This window comes from Balaenoptera acutorostrata, chromosome 11 (assembly GCF_949987535.1).
Source record: "Balaenoptera acutorostrata chromosome 11, mBalAcu1.1, whole genome shotgun sequence".
NCBI classification, from domain to species: Eukaryota; Metazoa; Chordata; class Mammalia; order Artiodactyla; family Balaenopteridae; genus Balaenoptera; species Balaenoptera acutorostrata.
In genome coordinates, this window is record NC_080074.1 from 16,118,131 (window position 1) to 16,139,527 (window position 21,397).

The 21,397-nt window shown below is 39.3% G+C and overlaps 1 protein-coding gene across 9 annotated transcripts in view; it reads right to left on the minus strand.

Annotated features, from left to right (window-relative positions):
- Positions 1–1,090: 1,090 nt before the first annotated feature.
- Positions 1,091–21,397, minus strand: part of RIC8B (RIC8 guanine nucleotide exchange factor B) — a 116,046-nt gene continuing 95,739 nt past the window's right edge. The window contains exons 9-13 of one of the 9 annotated variants that reach the window (XR_449619.2): positions 16,626–16,745; positions 13,596–13,679; positions 9,286–9,424; positions 8,459–8,635; positions 2,339–2,477 (exon numbers count right to left, since the gene is read on the minus strand). Coding sequence is in view for 3 of the 9 variants with exons in the window: in XM_007165730.2 (XP_007165792.1) it covers positions 2,366–2,477; positions 16,626–16,745 (232 nt within the window). In the remaining 6 variants the exon portion in view is untranslated. Of the gene's footprint in view, positions 2,478–8,458; positions 8,636–9,285; positions 9,425–9,449; positions 13,680–16,625; positions 16,746–21,397 lie in introns of those variants that run through there. The other 8 variants (XR_449622.2, XR_449620.2, XR_449621.2 and 5 more) reach the window with 8 other exon arrangements.

Consider the following 21,397-nt stretch of genomic DNA (forward strand, 5'->3'; position numbering starts at 1 on the left):
GATACATAAAAAGCCCAGCACAGAGCAAGCAATCAACAGATGTTAGTTCTCTTTCCGTGTGCAAGATGAGGTCACTTTCATCTTCTCCCTCTGCAAATTCCCTCTTCAAAACAAAGCTTAGTGCCCAGTATGGGGAAACTCAAAATGAAACAGAACTCATTGAAAGCAGAAGAGCACAGCTACTTAAACAGGACTGTTCAAACACTCTGCATAAAGCTGGCAAGATGGTATTTCATTAAACATGTCTTCATTTAGGTAAGCCGACACTCATGCCAAAGCTATTTAATTGCAGAAATTATAAAAATACTTTAAAAATGCATTTGTAGAATGAAGTAACAAAAATACTTAAATTCTTTTTTCTAAACTTTTTTTCACTTTAATCTAAAATTATGAATTACCAAGTTTCATTTTTATTTACTGTTAAAACATGGGTCACGCATAACTTACACTCCAACTATTTTGGATAAAAATCCTAAAATGTAGTGTATTCTTCCTAGTCTTTTTATAGAGTATCCTTATTTTTTAAAAGAAACACAAGGTCATCGTTATAAGAATTAGTTTATAGGCCATACTGTTGTACAGATACTTTCTGGGTCAACTAGAATGTCCTTTGGGAAACAGATGGTCCCAGACTTATGACGCCTCGAGTAGTTCTCATTCTCCCCACGTTCCTATCCGGTTTTCAGCTGGCTTTTTGCTGCTTTCCATCTAACAGCCTCCTCCTTGCCATTTGTTTTGTGGGCTTGGAAGTCAGATAACTAAACATGTTAGAAATATATGCAAATTTTAGTAAAGAGGCAAAAGGTGAGATTCTTGAGGGATCTCTCCTATAAATAAATTGTAAGAAACTTTGCCATCTCTTTTGGCAGCTCTAAGGCTTTTTAAAACTGAATTCCTGATTTGTACTTTTGCCAGAGAAGTGACTTCTGGATAAACGACATTTTCACTAATACTTCATGTACTTTATCCTTAGAAAGGCTATTTATTATAAGTGAGATAATAGATGTAAAAGCACTTTAAAAAAGCACAAACTGTGAAACAGGATTGTTTACCCCATGTATCTATAAAGAAACACACACAGATAGCTAAATTGAATCAACCCCAATGTTTTATTTAATTTAACGTTTTAAAAGGCAGTGGTTAAGCACATTATGTGTGTATATATATATAAATATATATATATGTATGTACATACATACATACATATATATATAAAAGGAAACCAACCCCTTTTCAACTTTAGCCATTGATTAACTAGGCCCACTGTCTATTGCATGATTCATTTTCTACTTCTTCATATGACCAATTCTAAAAGTAAAAATAAACAGCCTTAATCAGTTTAACAGTAACTATTTGTGTTTCTTTTTTAAATAAATAAAGTTACCATTAAACTGATCACATATGGTAGAAAGGTAGGACACACACAAGCACACACAGTCCCCAATTTAAAACATGTGACATATGAGTGACCTATATGTACAAATGGGTGCTGCTGACTCCCCCGCCCTCAGCAGAGGGCTCAAAAGAACTCCCTGTACCCAGGGGGTCCCCATTCCCTCTACCGGGTTGGAGGCACCCCTATGTTAGACCTCAGAATGCATGCTCCCCATGCAGTGATACAGATGGGGGTTCAGTTCTATGGTACTAGTGTTCAGGTTATTAGGGAATAAATAGGCATTTGTAGCTGCCTCAGAACTAAACCATCATTTATAACTTTATAGGGAGAAATGTATTCTGAAGTTCTAGATAACTGACATACAAACTTTTTGAATGTAATCAGTTTGCAAGTCCGGGGCTGTTGTGTGTGTGTGTGCGTGTGTGTGCATTTCTATAGATTTATACAAAATTGAAATGAAGAGTTGGGGCTACGTTTATGGAGCAGCTGCTTGGCTTCCATTCACTCAGTCCTGATCTAACAAGTCACTTGCCTCAGCCCCCTTTTAGCAGCTCGTTCTGCTTCTCACATGCCTCCGTCTCTGGAGAGATTCAGAAAAGGCAGCTCACACAAGTGAGAGGAAGGACACGGCTAAATCTTCTGTTAAGAATCTTGGCAAACAGAACTGCCAGATTCAACCAGGGCTGCTTTATAGAGTGAAGTCCTTCAGTTCCATCTTGACAAAATGGAATTATTTTTTTTTCTGTTCCTAGTCCCTGCAACTCCGTCTAACTGCAGCTCTGTATGAATGCCTCAATATCGCAAAAACACAGGATCACTTCTTAAATATGCTGGATTCTCAATGAGTAAACCAGTTAATGTGTTTCTAGCCAAAGCAAGGGCATAAATGTTTTAGAGAAAAGATTCCCCTGGAGCTACAGAGAAAAGATGCTGATAAAAGCAATACTGAGAGTTGAGCAGGTGATGCTTTTAGTCTGTGTCAGAGCTGGTCTCCTCGATGACAGAGTACTGGTTGAGTGCTTCCTCCAAAGGCGTTATTGTCCCATCAGGTTTTAGTCCCATTGGTTTAAGCAACTCCTCTCTGGAAAAAAGAGAGAAAAGAAAGAAAAAAAAGTATTCACCAGCATCACACACACTCCCTCCCCCCACCCAAATCCACATCCTTTAAAAAAAAGAAAAGTCTTTAAAAACCAAAGTATTTTTCCTCAAGCTCTCTCTGTGTGTTTGTAACAGGAAAGATGAAAGAGGTATGGAAAGAAAAAGAGGGAGATAAAAGACTTCATTCACACAGGCCAAACCTACTAAGCCAATTAAAAGTATGAAAAGTCAAGGTCTCAATGGGCTCAGGACAAGGAGCAGGTCTCTTCTGTTTTTAATAATTTTTTTCCTTTTGTGGATTTATTTTAGTGAAGTTGAAGCTGCCAAAATTTCACCTGTCCCAGTGGACCAGGCATATAATTAAATGGCTGATTTGATACGTATGGATTTCATTTAATGGAATAAATCTGTCATTTGATTTTTGCCTCTCCAATCTCTAGTGATACGTAAGTACTTATTGATTTCAAATCATTTGGCCTTCCCCAACTTTCTCCCTCCCTTTTCTTTCCTCTCTCTCTCCTTCTTCTTCTTTTTTAAAAAACACCATTGCTTTTGTTTGTGGCAGTTTAATTATGGGATTGACAGCCATTTTAATCTCTTCAAAGCTCCCCAACTGCCTCTTTTCAGCTAATCCAATTATATCTACTCCACAAGTTACAGCCTCATCTAAAGATGATTAATTATTGATTAAGCCAATCAAAAAGCATTAAGGAAGATTTATTTAATCTTTTCACAGGCTCTTATTTATTGTATAGAGATTATGTCAAATGTACATGTTGAGTTGCTAACTCTAGTCCTCCTCCCACCCCAAAAAGTCAGCAGGGTACTTTAAAAGGAGCCTTGAAGAGGCACATGAGCTGCTTAAAACTTACTTCTCACAGAAACAGGCATCACCCCCTAAAAACATGTCTACAACAAGAACCAACATGGCAGCAGTTGTAATGCTGGTGGGAGTTGGAGTGAAGGAAAATGATAAAACCTCCTCTCCCTCTGCTTCCTTGCTGTTGTCCCTTAGGCCAGCACAAAGAAGGGCTCCCCTCGGAAGGGCCGGCCACATAGCAGTGTGACGGTGTTATAGCTGCAGAGAAACTTACTGGGGAAGGGGAAGAACAGCTCAGTGGTCACTGGATAAGTCAACAGGAACCTAATCAAGCAGCTCTGTCTAGTACCAGAAGACTATTGCTGAGAGTCTGAAAACTCTATTTGAGTAATGTGGATGGTTGACTGGTTGAGGCTGCTAAATACTATAAAGTAGGAAATGTGTTTCCTGATCCAAGAAATGGGGTCAGAATCATAGAACTTAAAGTTGAAGGGGCCTTAGAGATCATTTAGTCCAACCCCCTTGTTTAATAAAGGAGACTGGAGTGACTTACCCAAGGTCACATATCTAATGGCAAAGTTGGACCTGGGACATAGGTCTCTGAATCCCAGTCCAGTGCTCTTTGCAGCACACACACCTGGATTAACTGCTATAACTGCACTGAAGGAACACACTCTAAGTTCAGCTGTCCAAGGACTGTGTGCCAGGAACTGTGTCATATACTGGGAAGAAAAGGAAGACGAGGCACAGCTGATGCCCTTGAGGAGTGAGTGACACATATACGTGAAAAATAACTTAGAACATAAAATGGGGTAAATGCTGTAACAGAAGCATGAACAAAAGAAATCACAGCTCCTGAGATGAAGCATCAACCAAATTGCCTGGGGAAGGTGGGAACGGCACCTCCAATGAGGTGTCCTATGCCACGCGAAGATAGTACAGATCTTTTCAGGCAAAGGAGTCTGTGTGGAGGGCTCTATATGGTCCCAACTACTTGTGATTTTTCTTTGTAGACCTTTTTGGATTGTGTCAATTTCTTTCTCGGCTCCCATGAAGCTGGGACAGGGCCCAGTGTTTGGGGAGTGGTGAGGTTCAGTGAAGGAGCAGGAGGAGACAAGTCTGCAAGGGTAGTTTGGGGTCTAGTAGTCAAGTGTCTTGAATGCCAAAGCAAGGAGCTCAGGTCTTAGCCTGTAAGGAATGCCCTATCATCAGGTTTGTTTTATAGGGAAGTATCTCTGGCAGCAGTGCAAAAGACACACTGGAATAGGGGAAACTGCGGCGGGGAGACGAGCCATGAGGATGTCACTGTAACAGTAACGGCGTGAGAGGAGACAGAGAGCTGGGTCATGGCTGTGGTTGTAGGAAGGAAAGGCCTTCCTTCCAGGGCAGAGCTGCGGTCCGCTGGAAGGGCGGAGGTGGGGGGGTGAGGAGCAGAGTGTGGCTGCAGCCTCGCTCCGATGGCCACGTGGGCGGCGACCCGCTCGCTGCGGCAAGAGCACAGCAGGTGCAGCAGCTCAGGGGCGGGGGGCAGACGCTGACATCTTTCAGGACAGCGAACAGCTCTGCATGACAACCAGGGAGAAATGCTTAGAGGAACCAGAAAACGATCTGCTTCCACTGACACTTCTCTTCAGCACGAATACATACTATACATATCTATACTTTAGTAACTGTTTCCTAGTTCTGATGGTGCTGAAGGACTTTGTGATACTGGACACTGTTTACTAATAATCGATACCAAAGGAGAAGGGGATCACCTTCTGGGGTGAAACATTAAGGGATCAGAAAGTTCAAAGGTCTGAAGGGGCTGGTGGACTGAGGGTACAGTAAGGTGGGGGTGGGGTTGAAGGGTATGGGTAGGTAGAAGTCGGATCAGCAGATGAGACTATAGGAATTCTACCAAGATAGTGAATTGCTGGGTGGATATGCCATCACTCCTAACACTCCAGCATTTCTTTGGTAACAGGATGATACTGGAGCTAGCTACCAGCTTGCACAAAGTAGCTAGCACTTTCTCATCCAAACCCAGGAGGAATATTTTCAAATCAAGTCCATCGATTTCACCCCACTCCCTAATCCAATTTTATAATAGAAATAATTAAGAACATTACAAAAGTTTTATGGCCAAATTATGGGAATTCATCTATAGAATAAAGGGGCTCATATTTTAATTCTCATTTGTGAACTATTCTTCTCAAGGCTTTATTTTTTAGGTCTTATGTATCACCCCTCTACTAACACAGAAGCTCCTCTGAGGGTATGAATTATTGTCTTTTCCACATGGCTCCATGCGATGCTTGGTCTTACTGACATTCCTGTAGGAGAGGTGTCAGTGATAACTGGCCACATAATCATGCATTCATGCAAATACATTAAGGCAGCAATGTGATACAGTGGAAAGAACAAAAAGATCTAGAGTCAGGAAGTCTGTCTGAAGTCCTGGCTCTTCCACTTACCAGTTGTGTGATCTTGGGCAAGTCTCTGAGTCTCTGTACTCCCATCTGTGAAATGGGGTTAATGATACTGGCGCTACCTACTTCCTAGTGATGACTTAAGGGGTAATAGTACCAGCAGTGGTAGTAGTAATTGCAATAATTAATAATAGTGCAGATGAAAGAGTTCTATGAACTGTAAAGGAGTCCTAAATATTAGTTATTATTATTGTGGTATAGCGAAAGGCATATATAGGTTTTGGAATCAGACAGACCTAGGTTCTAATCCTGGATCTACCACTCACTAGCAGTAAGACCTTGAACTCTCTGAACTTCAATTTCCTTATCTGTAGAATTGGGATAGGAATACCCAGTTCACTGAGTTGTCATGAGGGTGAAAGGTCATTATACATAAAAAGTGCATAGTGCAATGGCCGGAATGTAGTTGGAACCCACAAGATGCATTTCCTGTCCCTTATGTGTTTATGGAAGGAAGGCTTCCACAAGATTGTTAGGGTACTCTTTGGGAATAAGTGGGAGAAGAATATGCAGAAGCAAATAAAAGACATGGTCCCTGTCCTCAAGAAGCTTTTAGTCAGTTCAGAAGGTAAAACACACACACATTAAACAATATTAAAGGAATTACAGAACAGCAGATCAACAAGCTTGAGATGATTAACAGGCAGAGCCCTGCTTTCCCTAGCTTGACAGTTCTATACACCCTTACTGTATTTGAAATGTATTTAAAGGCGATTTCTCATCCTGTTTGGGAGTGGAAGGAGAGAGGATCACTTACAGATATGTTACTGTTTTTTCTTATGGACCCCGGGCTTACTTTTCAAACCCCCATCTTAACGATTCTGATCTTCCTCTCTATCATATAACAGCCCACAAATACCAAAATGAAGTCTTTGATATAGAGACTTACTCCTAAAAGGTCTGATAAATGACCTGGTTATACTAAACTGTTTCATTTAATAAGATCTGTTGTATCTAGATCAGCAAGATGTGGACAGAGAATGGGAAGCATTCATGAATACCACAGAACCGTTATTCCACCAGTCATATGGGCTGTGTACACATGGGAGGGACACGGAGGAGATGGGGATGCTGATCACAGGCTCCCGGCAGGAGGTGGACTCAGGGCCAGGCTGTAATGGCAGTGATGGACATGGATTCATGGGGAGAAAGGCATCCCAGAAGCAGAAGATTAGTCAAGCAAAGGCACAGAAGCAAGAGTTAGTTGTGTGCAGGGATTGGCAAGCAGGCTGGCTTGGCAGAGGTAAAGGAAAAAGAAAGCTCAAAACAGATATGGGGTACAAAAGAGGATTTGGATGGAGACTTTGAAATCCTGGGCTGACGACTCTGGATTATAGTACAGAGGTATTTTTGTCTTCTATTTCAAGGGTCCCATATTTAAGAATATTTATTAAAAATAATTCTCATTACAAACATTGAAGGCTATAAAACAATATTCCTTTGACATATTAAAAAGAAAATGTTCTATGCTTTATTCATTTTCATATCCCTATGTGTCTAGCACAGTGCCTTGCAGATAGTAGATCCTCAAAAAGTGTTTATGAACTCAATTTAGCTGCAGTTGGTATTATCTTGCACTTTCACAGGAAGAAAAGGTATGGTGTTTTATGGGACTCCTAATAAACAAACCCTGACCAAGAGAAAAGCTGGATCTTTGGGTAGAAGGTTCACTTTCATCACCAAGATTTGCAGTTAGGAAAAGTATTAGCATTCTACAGGAAATTCTGCATAATGCTTTCCAGGGATTTCTCATTCTCTACTGGACTGTGAGCAACTTGAGGGCAGAGTCCATGTCTTATCTGGCTGTGATTTGCAGTATCTAGTATAGGATGGGCACATAGTAGGTGCTCAGTAAATGTTTATTGAAAGAATATAATAGATGGGTCATAGCATAAATGGACAATGGTAGAGAACCATTTGCCAGGAAACATCCTCATATTATTTTAACTGCAGTTATTTCCCTGATGAGTCAGTGTCATCAGACATTCTGACAGTCCCGAAGTCAAGGCCCTCTTTGTACCATACAATCTGGAATTTCCAACCACTAATTAGTATAGACTCAGCTGCTTATATATGGAGCACCAGTGGGTCTAGATTCTAGTCTCAGATTTTCCACTGACTTGCTGGGTGTCCTTGGGCAAGTCATTTCCTTCTCTGGGCTTGAGTCTCCCCATCTATATAAAATGAAGGGGTTGGACAAGATGATCCCCAAGATTCTAATTCTAGGAGTCTAAATATTAGGCTACTAAATAATTTTGATCTACTTAAAAAGCTGCTAGGTTTTTAAGACACTAAAACTCAATACTGCTAAGCTTTTGTTTCTAATCAAGATCTTCTAAACCTAAGAGTCAAACACAGCATCCTACCTAATTGTCACTGACATACACCAAGACCACAAGTCCTTCCTGCAAAGCTACCAGCAAATGATTAGAGTGATTCCAAAAGTAAATCAAAGCAATGGCAAATGTTACAAGGAAGGATCTAAATTCAATCATGGCCCTCAATAAACAGGCCATTTCATGAAGAGTTACTGGTCCTAAATTATGAAGGTCCCATCTAAAAAGGATGGCTAGGTGTCAGATATATGTAGATCATGGTTAAACGAAGATACTGTATATTGAAATGTGCATCAGGATTAAGATATTCACATAGCAATAACTCCTTCATACTTACCTTCAATGCTATACACAGGCCTTAACACAAGTTAAGACTGCCCTCGTTATCATCAAAAAGTACAGTGATGTCTACTGGATAAAGAGCCCATTCTAGGCACTGTGACAGTATCATGGCGGGCTTCTCATCTGATCAGGCATCTGGCCAGGGAAGAGATAAGCCTCCAAGAATGTTCAACTGGAACGAAACATCATTTAGAAATTTGATCTTACTAAACGATAAGGAACCATAATCTATAAGGGCTTGGCCAGGCACGAGGACACAGATAAAGCACGTCCAAGAAAGGAAACCTTATTTTGCCCCAGCCTAACCCTTAGGACTGCTAATGGAAACCAAAAAAGTACTTTCTTAAAGATTTAGGGGTGGGAGATTATGGGATTTATACCATATTTAAAATTTTATAGTCTGTCTTTTTTTTCCCCAGATATAGTTCAACATTTTCCTGAGCCACCATTTCCCTGTAAGTATGGTCCTCTGGGATGCCTGGGCTTATGTAACCTCTCAGGACCTCAGAGAAGGTTCCACTTTTTAGGCTTCTGGTTCCTACATAACTCTTTCTCCCAGAAATGACAGTGCAATATTGGGGCTCAGATACTAACATACCCAATAGCACATTATAGAATAGGCCAGATGTGTATGTGTATAAAAACACCTTACTTGACCTGGAAACAAGAGAATACTCTTGCCCACAGCACATGTTTTTGTGCAATACAAACAAAGCATTCATTTCAAGTGTACTTGTTGAAAAACAGGACATAATTAAGCAGTTGGTAAAATGCATTCTTGTTTCCCACTTGCAGATCTCCCAAGAGTCCCTTCGAATTTACCTATACGAGTTTCAGCTTCCCGCTTGCCACTTAGCTTGATAACGACTCAAAAATCATTCCCTTGTTTTCAAGGGCTCTTCTTTCTTGTCTGCTCTGTGTACTACAGGGCAGTATTGACACATGGAATTAATGACAGGGTCTGTAATGAAACAACAGTCATGCAAACACCAGTCTGCTCTTTTGATAAAACAGCATGTTAGAGACCTATTCACCTCCCTCTAATTGAGTACTGCATAATAGTTCCGATCCTTTTATGTAACATATTTTGTTCTATGATTAGAAAAGAAGAAAAAGGGGGAGCCTATGAAGCATTGCTTCCTTCAATCACCCCCTGATTAATTCTCTGATTTTAATGAGGGTGGCTGCTATTTAGGCAGGTCCTGTTACCTACTTGTTTTGTTGACTTCTGTACAATGTATAACAAAACCCATGATGGCATAATTGGGAACCATTTCTTTGGCACAGGGATTCCTGTTCTTAATGTAAGGTTGGCTTGGAAAAAAAAGAACCCTGACATTTAAAATTAGCCATTTCATATTTAATTCCCTTTCACATTTGAAAGATAGGATGAAAATTAGTATATAAATAAAGCATTTTAATTAACAGAGCTTTTCCAAAAGTGCCTGCTGTAATGGAGCCTGTGAGAGCCCGGAGAAAGAAGCTCTGTAATCTTTGCTATAATTCCAAGTCTGAGAGTGCATCTTATTTCAAGATTTCAGTATCAATGGAACAGTCCATAATCCACTGAAGTACAATGGATTTCCCAATAACTTGTGATATTCTTAAGTGTTTTTAATGCTTTTTTCCTCACAGAAATTAAAACAACCTTTGGCACTGGTTAACATATTCAGTTATATACTATGAAAGAGTGTCCTTTGCTGATCCTTCGTCTTTCAGTATAATCTTTCATCTAATGGCTTCCTAGTGCTGACTGGTTGGTTTTACTGTTCTTTCACTAAGCCACTAACCCAGTAGGCAGGAGAGGTGTGGTGACTTTTCTATACCAAATTCGAGGTCTTCAAGCTGCATTTTTTCAAAACCATTTCTGAGATCCTTCCCTCAGCCTCACCATTATGCTTTGGGATTGGGTACAGTTAATTGGGAAGGTAAAATACGTAACATAAAAATATCATTCCCAAGACAAATGGATATGGCATGTTATCTACACCATGTCCTTCCACTTCAGGAGTTGCCTAAACAGGCAACAGTCCTGTAAATAAGTAAGTAAGTCTTTCTAAAGTTAATTTTCTTAATATGATCACACTGAATGTAAGAATTTGTTAGAATACCTATAATCATTCTATTTTCAAAATAATTAAAAGACTTTATTAACATAGAATCATAGCAGTTTTACTGGTTTCCTTCATATGAAGTTGTTTCTGTTTGTTTTCTGTTTTTGATATAAGCTACTTAGGACCTGACTTGATATTTGAGAAAAGCTCAACTATGGAATGAAAAAGCAGGAATGAATGAATGGCCTCCAAATCTTAATTTCTTTGTCAGGTAAATATGCTTACTCTCTGTCTTCGTGCTTTGCATCTATTTAAAATTTAGAGCATATTATTAAAAATAATCAGACTGACAAATCTGAGAGCTGTTGGTAATTTTTCAAAATAACATAAGATCTGGAATATGAAGACTAAGAACCAAATCCTGACTATGTCATTAACCAGATGCCTGATCTTGGTTCAGTCACTTCATCACTGGTCCCATTTACTCCTCAATAAAATATCTCTTGCCCTATCTAATTCACAGGGCTGTTTTAACAGTCAGTGGAGATACTTTTTAAACTTTAAAGCACTATATAAATATTAGTCTTTTATTATTCTCATTTCTGTTAGAAGATCACATGCAAAGCTTCTAAAAATTTGCTATCTACCTCACATTAAAGAGCATGGTTAAGAAAATATAGAGAAGAGGTTAGGGATAGTGCTCGAAAAATAAAACTCAGTTTTGTCCTTAAGTGAAGGTGATCTTTATTTCTTGGTAATTTCTCTACAGAACCTTTCTTTCCTGTTGTCCAAAATTAGCAAAATAAATATTAATAAGAGGTCAGCATGCCAGCTGACACTGTTGAATAAAGCAGTAGAAATGGTAGTTCGTACATGCTCTTCTCAATCAATCAGAAAGTCTTAAAAGTTAAAGGAGGAGGGTGACTGAGAGCAAACAAACAGTCAATGGAGATTATTCTTATTTGATGTTTCTCTGATAAACAGAAGTCATTTCACCTAGTGCTTAAACCAAGAGCTCAAAGTAGGCACTCACTCCTACTACAGAGTTAAAGGCCAATGATGGGCAATACTAAGTTTGCGTGGCATCCTACTAAGAGACGTCCAGCCAGCTTCTCAAATTAGTCCTCCCCTACCACTTTAAGGGTATATCAGTTTAACTGGATCCAAGTTCCCTTAATTAAGCTTCTAAGCAACATTGCAGTGTATTTTAATGATGTAGAACAGTGCTATCTAATACAAATATGATGTAAGCCATATATGTAATCTTAAATGTTCTAGTAGCCACATAGAAAAAGTGAGAAAAGATAGGTAAAATTAATTATAAAATAATATGTTTAATCCAATATATCAAAAATATTATTTCAATATAAAATCCATATTAAACAATTGAGATATTTATTTTACATTCTCTTTTTGTACTGAGTCTTTGAAAGTCTGAGTATTTAACACTTACAGGACATTCCAATTCAGACTAGCCATAGTCATATATGGCTAGTGGTTACCATATTGGACAGTGCAGATCCAAAGGATTTTCTGATGTAAATTAAGATCTTGACACTTTCGTACCTAAAATAGATCTCACAGTGCTATAAAGACTGGATCATATTTCTGAAATGTACCTAAAAAGCATTTCCTTGATTAAGTCATCATAAAGGTGGGAGTAATCACAGTTATTTTTGTAAGTAGAGTAAAGTAATTTAGTTACAAGAAAAAAATTATGTAGTTATTACTTTTCAGTCATAAATTACCTGTCCCAGCTTCCATAAGTTTAAAAATAACCTTTGGATTAAAGGGGAACTATTCCTATATTTGATACTTGCATTTACTAAGAAAGCCATGTCCCAAATACTACACAAAGGCTGGCAAAATATATATATTGGATAAGGAGTAGATAAGAAAAGGAAGAAATGGAAAACAATTATTTATATAAATGTAAATTTTAGCAGATTTTGATAGAATATATAAGCAATAAAGGCAATGTACCTTGTTAAACAGTGATGGGGTAAGGGCAGAGTAGAAGATTAATCAGTCCTGGTTCCAATTAAGAAACTAAATGGGATTAGAAAAGTCAAAACAAAACTGAAACTTGAAATATTACTTCCCTTGGTTAACTTAGGCTTAAGCCAGTCAATCCTCTCTCCCCTTTTGTGGAGGAGGCCGCGTCACTACATGCGGCTCGTGTGCTGTAGCTGAGGTGAATGCAGTTGTCTTAGCCACACTGGACTTGCTTAACCACATACAATCCCCATTCTAATCTCCCGCTTAAATTGCAGGGGCTTATTTTTTTTCCAATTCAGAAAAGGAAAGAGGAGGTGGAGAGGCAGGCAAATTTCATTCCCTTTTCCACCTCTGTTCTCACATTAAAAAAAATGTCAAATGAAGCTTTCTATAATCTTATGCCTCAGGCCTTATGCTTATGTCTGATAAATATTATCATTCTATATTAAAGAAGTTAGGTACCCCAATATTTAAATTAGCCAGTCGTGGGCCAAAGTACCTTATAGAATTCCTTCCCAGACCTGAATTTTATGACATCTGGCCAAGAAATGGAACTGACAAAAGTATACTTTCAAGTCTTTAAACCATGTAGGCTATTTTATTGAGCAAAAAATTAACCTTCAATTTGGGGATCTGCTTTATACATTATTTCATCATCACACACTGGGGAAACCACAGGGTACAAGGCACTGTACTAGCTAGACATGATGGGATTTATGGGGTTCAAATTATTCTCAAACTCTTAAGACCTCTAGGTCCATTGCCAGTCCCCTTATCTACATCTGTCACAAATACAATCCTTATACTAAAAAAAAAATTTAAAAAAATCACTTGGAATATACTGTCAGTTGGTAGTCAATGGGAAGAAAATGTTTGAGCGCTAATCTCTCCAGTATCCTTAAAAATCTAGCTGAGATAAAGCTGCTAAGGTGGTGAGCAACTTGAGGCAGTGGCTATGTCCGGCATGGAGGCAAAATGGAAATGTAATTTTAATTTTTGCATTGGTGGTTTTACAGTTTTGGTGGTAAATAACATCTGTACCCTACACCAGGCTCAGTAACAGTACTTGGCATGACCAACCTTAGTCATCACTTTGGTAAGTGCTTTGGCACGGGCCACTGTTGCTAACCACCATCCTGGTGCAGGTCGTTCACATCTGCTCTCCTATGGATGGAAAAAAGGAAGTGTCTAGCGTCCATTCATTGGCCACATCACCTCCAATCCTATCCTTTACTCGCACGCCTTTCAAATCAGGCCCAGGAGAAAATGATTTCACTTTTGGAAAGAAAGTTAATCAGACAAAGCTACAGTACACTCTTGGCACGGCAAGACTTGGTGGGATGCGGAACATCCTTAGAGTGACAGTTGAAGGAACTAACCAACAGCACACTGCTGAAGAGGATGATTAGGAAATGTTCTGGCAAACACTGACTCTAACAGACAGACACAGTAGCACAGTGGACAGAGCAAAGGTCTTGAGTTCTGGAAAATGAAGTTCTTAGCCTTACTTTAGCTAGAAAGAAAGTGTATGTGAAAGTGTTTTGTAAACTGTGAAAGGAAATGGATTTTCACCAGTCATTAGCTTGGAAATGTTTGGGGCAATTCTTTGGGCCTTGCTTTCCCCAATGATAAATCTGATAACATATTACTCAAATAATGATAAAATAACCTGAGCTCTTTGGAAGAAAGATGCAGTATGTGAATAAAAAAGATTTATCTTATTAATAAGAATAAGTTTCCCTCCACCTAGAATGAATGGTCATTTCTCCATTTGTCAATTCAATACCTCTTAAACTTCAAGGATCAGCACAAATGCTACCTTCCCTGTGAAACAGTCCCTGATTTATCCCAACAGAATGAACTGCTCCTTTTCCTGGGTGCTCACAGTTCAACACAGACCTTATTTTGTCATTACTTCCTTCTAGAATATTCTAGAATAGATTACAGCCATATCCCACACTAAAATGTGAGTTTTCCAAAGGTACGGACTACCACATTCACCTCTGAATCTCCCTCATCTTCCTAGCACAGTGCCTTGCACAGAGTAGCTGCTTAATAAATGTTCCCTGAATTTACTGAATTTAATCTACTTTGGCTTTATGGCATCTTTTTTACCTCAAAAAACCAAACCAAAAACAACAGTGAAAAGAGAGAAGAAACTTAAGACAAACACATAAGACACATAAAGAATGGCTTCATTCTTTGCATTCCTGCTTTGGAATGCCCACTGCTGATCTCCATACAGTTTTGTCACTGATTGTTATTACTGAGAGCAAATGTTAGAAAGCACATAAAGGCAGACAATGTAAAAATCCCACCACATGTCATGAAAAAAGTCTGTGATTTAGGACTATTCTCAAAGTTGCCTTAGCTTCAACTTTAATGGCAAAATTCATACCATCAAAGCCAACACAAGACATTTGCTCTACTTTATACATGTGAAAATCAGTATCACCTTCAGATTGAGCTGGGCATCTGCTGGGTGTTTACTCATCTAGGGCAAATGGGCCAGTTGGATAGCATCTGTGTTATCTTTTAAGAACTCATATTATTGAAATGAAATTTATGAAAAATGTAATTTATTCAACCTAACTAGTTCACTGTCTTCACACTAATATGCTCTACTCAGGCCCTTGTTAACATTTCCCCCTCCAGCTTCTACCAGATGGACTCTGTTGGTTCTCATCCCAACTGCTGTACTTACAGCACTGTTTCATTAGCTACCTCAGATCCTTTTGGAAGTACAAATCTTACTTTTATATGTTCATTCAGAACCTTTTACTCTGCCTCCTATAGGTCTGTCCTATCAGCATCTTCTCTTTTATTGTAAATTCATTCAGGGAAGGAACATGTATATTCTATCCAAAGGTATGGAGAATGTCATATGCAAACAGATAACAATGTCTTTTGAAGACTGTGAGCATAGTGAGCTGTAAATTCTAACCTTCTTGGGAAAATGATGGAAATTTAAAAGGACTAACTGGAAGTTAACTAAATTCTAGTCATATTAGCTTTGTAGATGATGAAGCTACTTACTTCTATGTAACTTCTACCACATTACCAGCATCATGTGAAAACTCAGACTCTGCAGAAGGTCTAAATACCCTAACTTGTCACACTCCCCATGTCAGCCTCTTCTTATTTTTGAACACTTCTACTCTAAGCCTCCTGCTGTGCTCTTAGCCTCTGCTTGTTTCTTTATTACACTTTTCCCTTTAATGGTTGGCTTTCTGGCTTTCCCGTTCTAGTTGCTACTCCTCTTGATTGAGGGATACTAGCCTTTGCATAGCTGTTGTGAAAAAGGAGATGACCAGAAGAAATTCACCTTCCAGTGGCAGCTGCCACCAACACACAGAAGCACTCACTCAAGATGGCTTAAAGGAGACAGTGACTCAATATACGACTAGAAAATTGAGCAATTCAGGCAAGTGTGAAAGGAATTAATACTTTCTAATAACTCCTCCAAGATGACTAGTTGCTTATTAGTATATATTTGATTTAATTATTTTCAAAACTGGCTATCTGGGGAGGGGAAGGAGGTGTGAAGCAAGAAGGGAAGGGGAGATTGTTTTTAGAATCCCTAATTAATACAAGTGCCTGCTTTCAGAAAATCCTTCATTTGAGCTATTCCTTTTCACTTTTTCCTATTGGGTGCGTGACATTTTAGAATTCTTGGTTTTAGCAGCAATCCAGAAAGAAAGAATTGCAAACTTGCACATCAAAAATGGAAAAAAAAAAAAAAAAAGCATCATGATTTGGAACAAAAACCAAAACAGACTAAAACAAAAAATACAAGAAGCAGCAAAATCATTGAACCTAATTCACAGCATCTTTTTGAAGACAGGGAGGTTAGTTGGTTAAATATCACAATGACCTAGTAGTTACTATCCTAGCTTTGAGAGCTTAAATGTTTAAGAATGCACATCCATAAGCGGCACATGTAGAAGAACCATGGTAGCCAAGAGAGATCTGAACTACTGCTGCCTGGGCCATCCTGTTCCAATCAACATGGATTTCCAGAGTTGCTGTTCTATGGTAACTCTCAGTGAGAGAGACAAAGAAATAGAACATTTTTAGAAACCAAGCAAAAAATGGATGGGAATACAATACCTGGAAAGTTTATCAAGCATGTTGACAAGTTTCATGGCTTCATATTCTTTTTGTTCTTCTGTCATTTCATCTATGGGGTTTGGCATTGGTTCCTCTAAATGACCAGTGATAAGATTAATGCTACAAAAAGAAAAAAAAGTTATGCTGTATGTTTTCAAATTATGCTCTTTCTATACTTTTCTGGTCCAAGTTGTAAGTTATAATAAGAAAGAGTATAATAGCCAAAAAATTGGCAATAGCAATTTTATGATATAGAACTGCTATAGGAATTTTTTTTAAATCGACTTTTCCTGCTAATTTGCTTTGGGAAATGGGTGATAGCGAACTTGCCAACTTTTTTTTAAAGGCATGGCTGCTTTTTAAAAATATGAAATTTGATTGGTGCCGTTAGGATAAATATCCTTGGATGCACAGCTTCTTCATTAATTATATAAGGGACAAATGATTTCAGAGAAGGAGAAATCTATTTTGTGATACAGCATAAAACAAATATGTCAAAAAATTGGAAAAATGATGACAGAGAGGCTGGAATCTGAAAATGAAAGCATGCCAATTTATAATCTCAGGAAATTAGTCCATTAGTGAGACCACAGAAGGCAATGAGTGTTTAAATAATAAAAGATAAAGCAGAAGAACAATTTTAATTAGATTTGATCTGACCTAGATTAAAAAAAGGAATGAAATCTAGCCTACCAAAAGACAGGTATACCATCTGGCTTTCTGGAAATAGATTTAATAAAGTACTTAAGATGAATAAGTTCCATAAACTTTGTATGAAGTCCTAATACCAAACAAAACTATCCTCTTAATTAAAAGCCACATTATTTTTTTTTTGAGGTGAAATAAAAGATAATTCTTTCAATGGCTGCCAAATATTTATAGCTTAAACATCTTTCTGGAGAAGCAGAAAAGAGGTTACAGCATTTTGTACCAGCCAAGTACACACAGTATGTTTTTAATGATCAAATGAAATATCCCTGCAAATGGCAAATCGCTGATAAGTTACTTTCTAGGGTCTACAAACACAAATGGTTTCAGGGGCCAGGCCTTAAGGATATGCAAATGAGTGAATTGGTCAAGTATAAATAACATGGAGTATTGAGGACTAGGGTAAAATGGAGAACAGTGCTAGTCTAAACATGGAAAAAAAAAATCATGCGGGCCAAAACCAAGACACCGCGATTAATTACATCATCTGGTGGCTAGCTTGCCAGCCCTGCTTTAGACTTTTACTTGGGCAAGTTAACTTTCTTTACAGAGCAGGGCTTTTCTCACTTGGAGCAAGGGCTAGGTACTATAATCTGTTACAAAAACATACTTATTTTTCTACATTCCTCAGAGGCTGCCTGACATACAGATTCTTACAGAAGGACTCAATGCTCCCCATCCTTAAAAACCGGATCTAAAACATACGTTTTGCCATTCTTTCATAAGACCTATGTCTAGAGCCACGGTTAAAAAACTTTTTCCTTCAAAGTAGTGGAACCCCTCACCCTTTTTATTTTAACAAATGAAATCTACACAGAAAGCTGATTTATGAAATAGATGAAAGTGGAACTGCTCAGGCAGAAGAGGGGATAGGGACGGCCAAGGAGAGTGCAGGCCTAGAATCCCTTCTATTTGTCCGCACTCACTTGCTTCCTCTTAAGGCAGCCCCTAAGGCACTTTCAGGAACTCTGGGGAAACAGTCTGAAAACCCATAGGCTTCTCAGTGATTCTTAGCCTTGGCTATACCTTGGAATCACTTGAGAAACTTTAAAGACGAGGCCTGGGCCTCACCTGAAACCAGCTAAATCTGTTTTGGTTTTTTTCCAGGTGATTGTGATGCGCATTGAGGTTAAGAACCACTGGGACAGAGCGCCTACTTGAGACATTCACTGTGTGCTACTAGTCCCTCTCCCTTTTTTCAGGTGCTCATAAAAGAAAAGAAAAAGGCGTCTAGTTAGTGGCCATTAACAAAAATGCCAAACGGGGTCATCACGTTTCCCAAAGGTCAAGTACAAAGAGGACCCAGACGAGGCTTCTGAGAACTATGGAGTTTTTAAGAAGTATCCAGATGCCATAGTGAAAATGTAATTCCACCACCCATCTATTATTTGCTTAGGTGTATAACGACGGGACATATTTTCACTGGTTTCTCTTCTGCTGCCTGCTAAATTAGAAAAAACATCTAGTCTTATAAATAAGTAAGTAAAGGTACTTATATATAGGCACATACCACTTACCAAGCAGACAAAGGCAATAAGGCCTTAGAAGAAAGTATAAGGGAAGGCAGATGTATTAACTATTTAGACCATGCTCATCTGTCTCTTGAGAGAAAGCTTCTCTCCTCAAGCTCAATGGAAGGGTGACTTAAATCAGATCCACACACTGTTTTAGAATATAATGAAATTAGCACAAGCCATCATGTGCCTCAGGGAAAAAATTTGTCAGGAGGACACACTGGTCAGCTCTGTGGTATTGTGGATACCACAGCACACAAAGTCAGGACATGCATTCCTGGATCAGAGCACATTTGATTCTTTTCTTGGTTCTTTTAAGGGCTTAATGGAAATGATGTCTGTTTTCCATAAGCTGACCTCAAGTCCGCTGCTGCTAAAATGATTTAATGTCTTGCTGTGAAATTAGCTACTAAAGTCACAAAATCCTTTGCTCACTGAGCATGAAAGCAGCAGCCAGAAATTCACTCTTACAGAGTAAGAACTTACCATCCTTTACCCATGTAGTAAAACATTCCAAACCCCCAAAATCACTCCAGGGATTGAGGTTTCATCTTTCTTCCTTGAAAAAACACCCCCTCCCCCTACCCCCACCCCAGTACTCAGAAGAACATAAACAAAGCCACAGCAAACACAAGTTGCTGAACCATGCCACTCTCTTACGGGAAAAATGCCAGTGTTCTGGGGGCAGGAGGCAGACTTGGACACTGTCTCCCCTCCAGCTCCCCACTTCAAACCAATCTCATGTAGCTTCTACCCAGAGGAAGAGAAGACAAATAGTCACCACCACAGCAACAGAGTGAGGTTTCATAAAAAACTACTTTTGAAAAAAAAAAGACTATTCTTGGTTGAACAAACACTTGCCACCTTTATAACCTTGAACAGTATAGTCTGAGATTTAACTTTACAGGTTTCAGGAGCTTAACACTGAAATTCTGGGATTGGTTTTTTGTTCCAAGACTCTGAGTCCTAAGATACTTTAAGTACACTAACTGTGGTGGATATTTTATTGGATAATTTTATGTTTATCATAATTTTTCCCACCCTGTCTCTGCTCCCCTCCCCTATCTACTCAGCACTCCAATCCTATTTTATGTCTTCCAATTAGAGGACAAGAAGTATCCAAACTCTTATGTGTGATATGTCACCAAGAATTTTGTATTATATAAGGCCATTATATGATAGCAGCTGGAGACAAAAGGATTAAGACTTGCTCTTCAAAATGTTGCTACATTTGGCCAACATCAACAGTACTACACTAGTTCACTGAACAAAAAAAGAGCTATTAAATGTTCCCTGAGGTATATGAAAGTTAACATCTATCTCTAAAAAACGTGGATTAAATTTTGCTCAAAGCACCCTGGTTAATCAAGAGGCTATGAAGTCAAGTCCCTACAGAGGCTAAGGCAGATAAGATGAACAAAAAAGATACATTATCAGGGGATTGGTTCAAGATGACAGAGTAGAAGGACGTGCTCTCACTCCCTCTTGTGAGAGCACCGGAATCACAACTAACTGCTGAACAGTCATCGACAGGAAGACACTGGAACTCACCAAAAAAGATACCCCACATCCAAAGACAAAGGAGAAGCCATAATGAGATGGTATGAGGGGCACAATCACAATACAATCAAATCCCATAACTGCTGGGTGGGTGACTCACAAACTGAAGAACACTTATACCACAGAAGTCCACCCACTGGAGTGAAGGTTCTGAGCCCCATGTCAGGCTTCCCAGCCTGGGGGTCTGGCAACAGGAGGAGGAATTCCTAGAGAAACAGACTCTGAAGGCTAGCGGGATTTCATTGCAGGACTTCAACAGGGCTGAGTGAAACAGAGACTCCACTCTTGGAGGGTACACACAAAGTAGTGTGCTCATCGGGACCCAGGGGGAAGGAGCAGTGACCCCATAGGAGACTGAACCAGACCTACCTGCTAGTGTTGGAGGGTCTCCTGCAGAGGCAGGGGGTGGCTCTGTCCAACCGTGAGGACAAGGACACTGGCAGCAGAAGTTCTGGGAAGTACTCCTTGGCGTGAGCCCTCCCACAGTCTGCCATTAGCCCCACCAAAGAGCCCAGGTAGGCTCCAGTGTTGGGTCATGTCAGGCCAAACAACCAACAGGGAGGGAACCCAGCCCCACCCATCAGCAGTCAAGTGGATTAAAGTTTTACTGAGCTCTGGCCACCAGAGCAACATCCAGCTCTACCCACCACCAGTCCCTCCCATCAGGAAACCTGCACAAGACTCTTAGATAGCCTCATCCACCAGAGGGCAGACAGCAGAAGCAAGAAGAACTACAATCCTGCAGCCTGTGGAACAAAAACCACATTCACAGAAAGATAGACAAGATGAAAAGGCAGAGGGCTATGTACCAGATGAAGGAACAAGATAAAGCCCCAGAGAAACAACTAAATGAAGTGGAGATGATAGGCAACTTTCCAGAAAAAAAATTCAGAATAATGAGAGTGAAGATGATCCAGGACCTTGGAAAAAGAATGGAGGCCAAGACGGAGAAGATGCAAGAAATGTTTAACAAAGACCTAGAAGAATTAA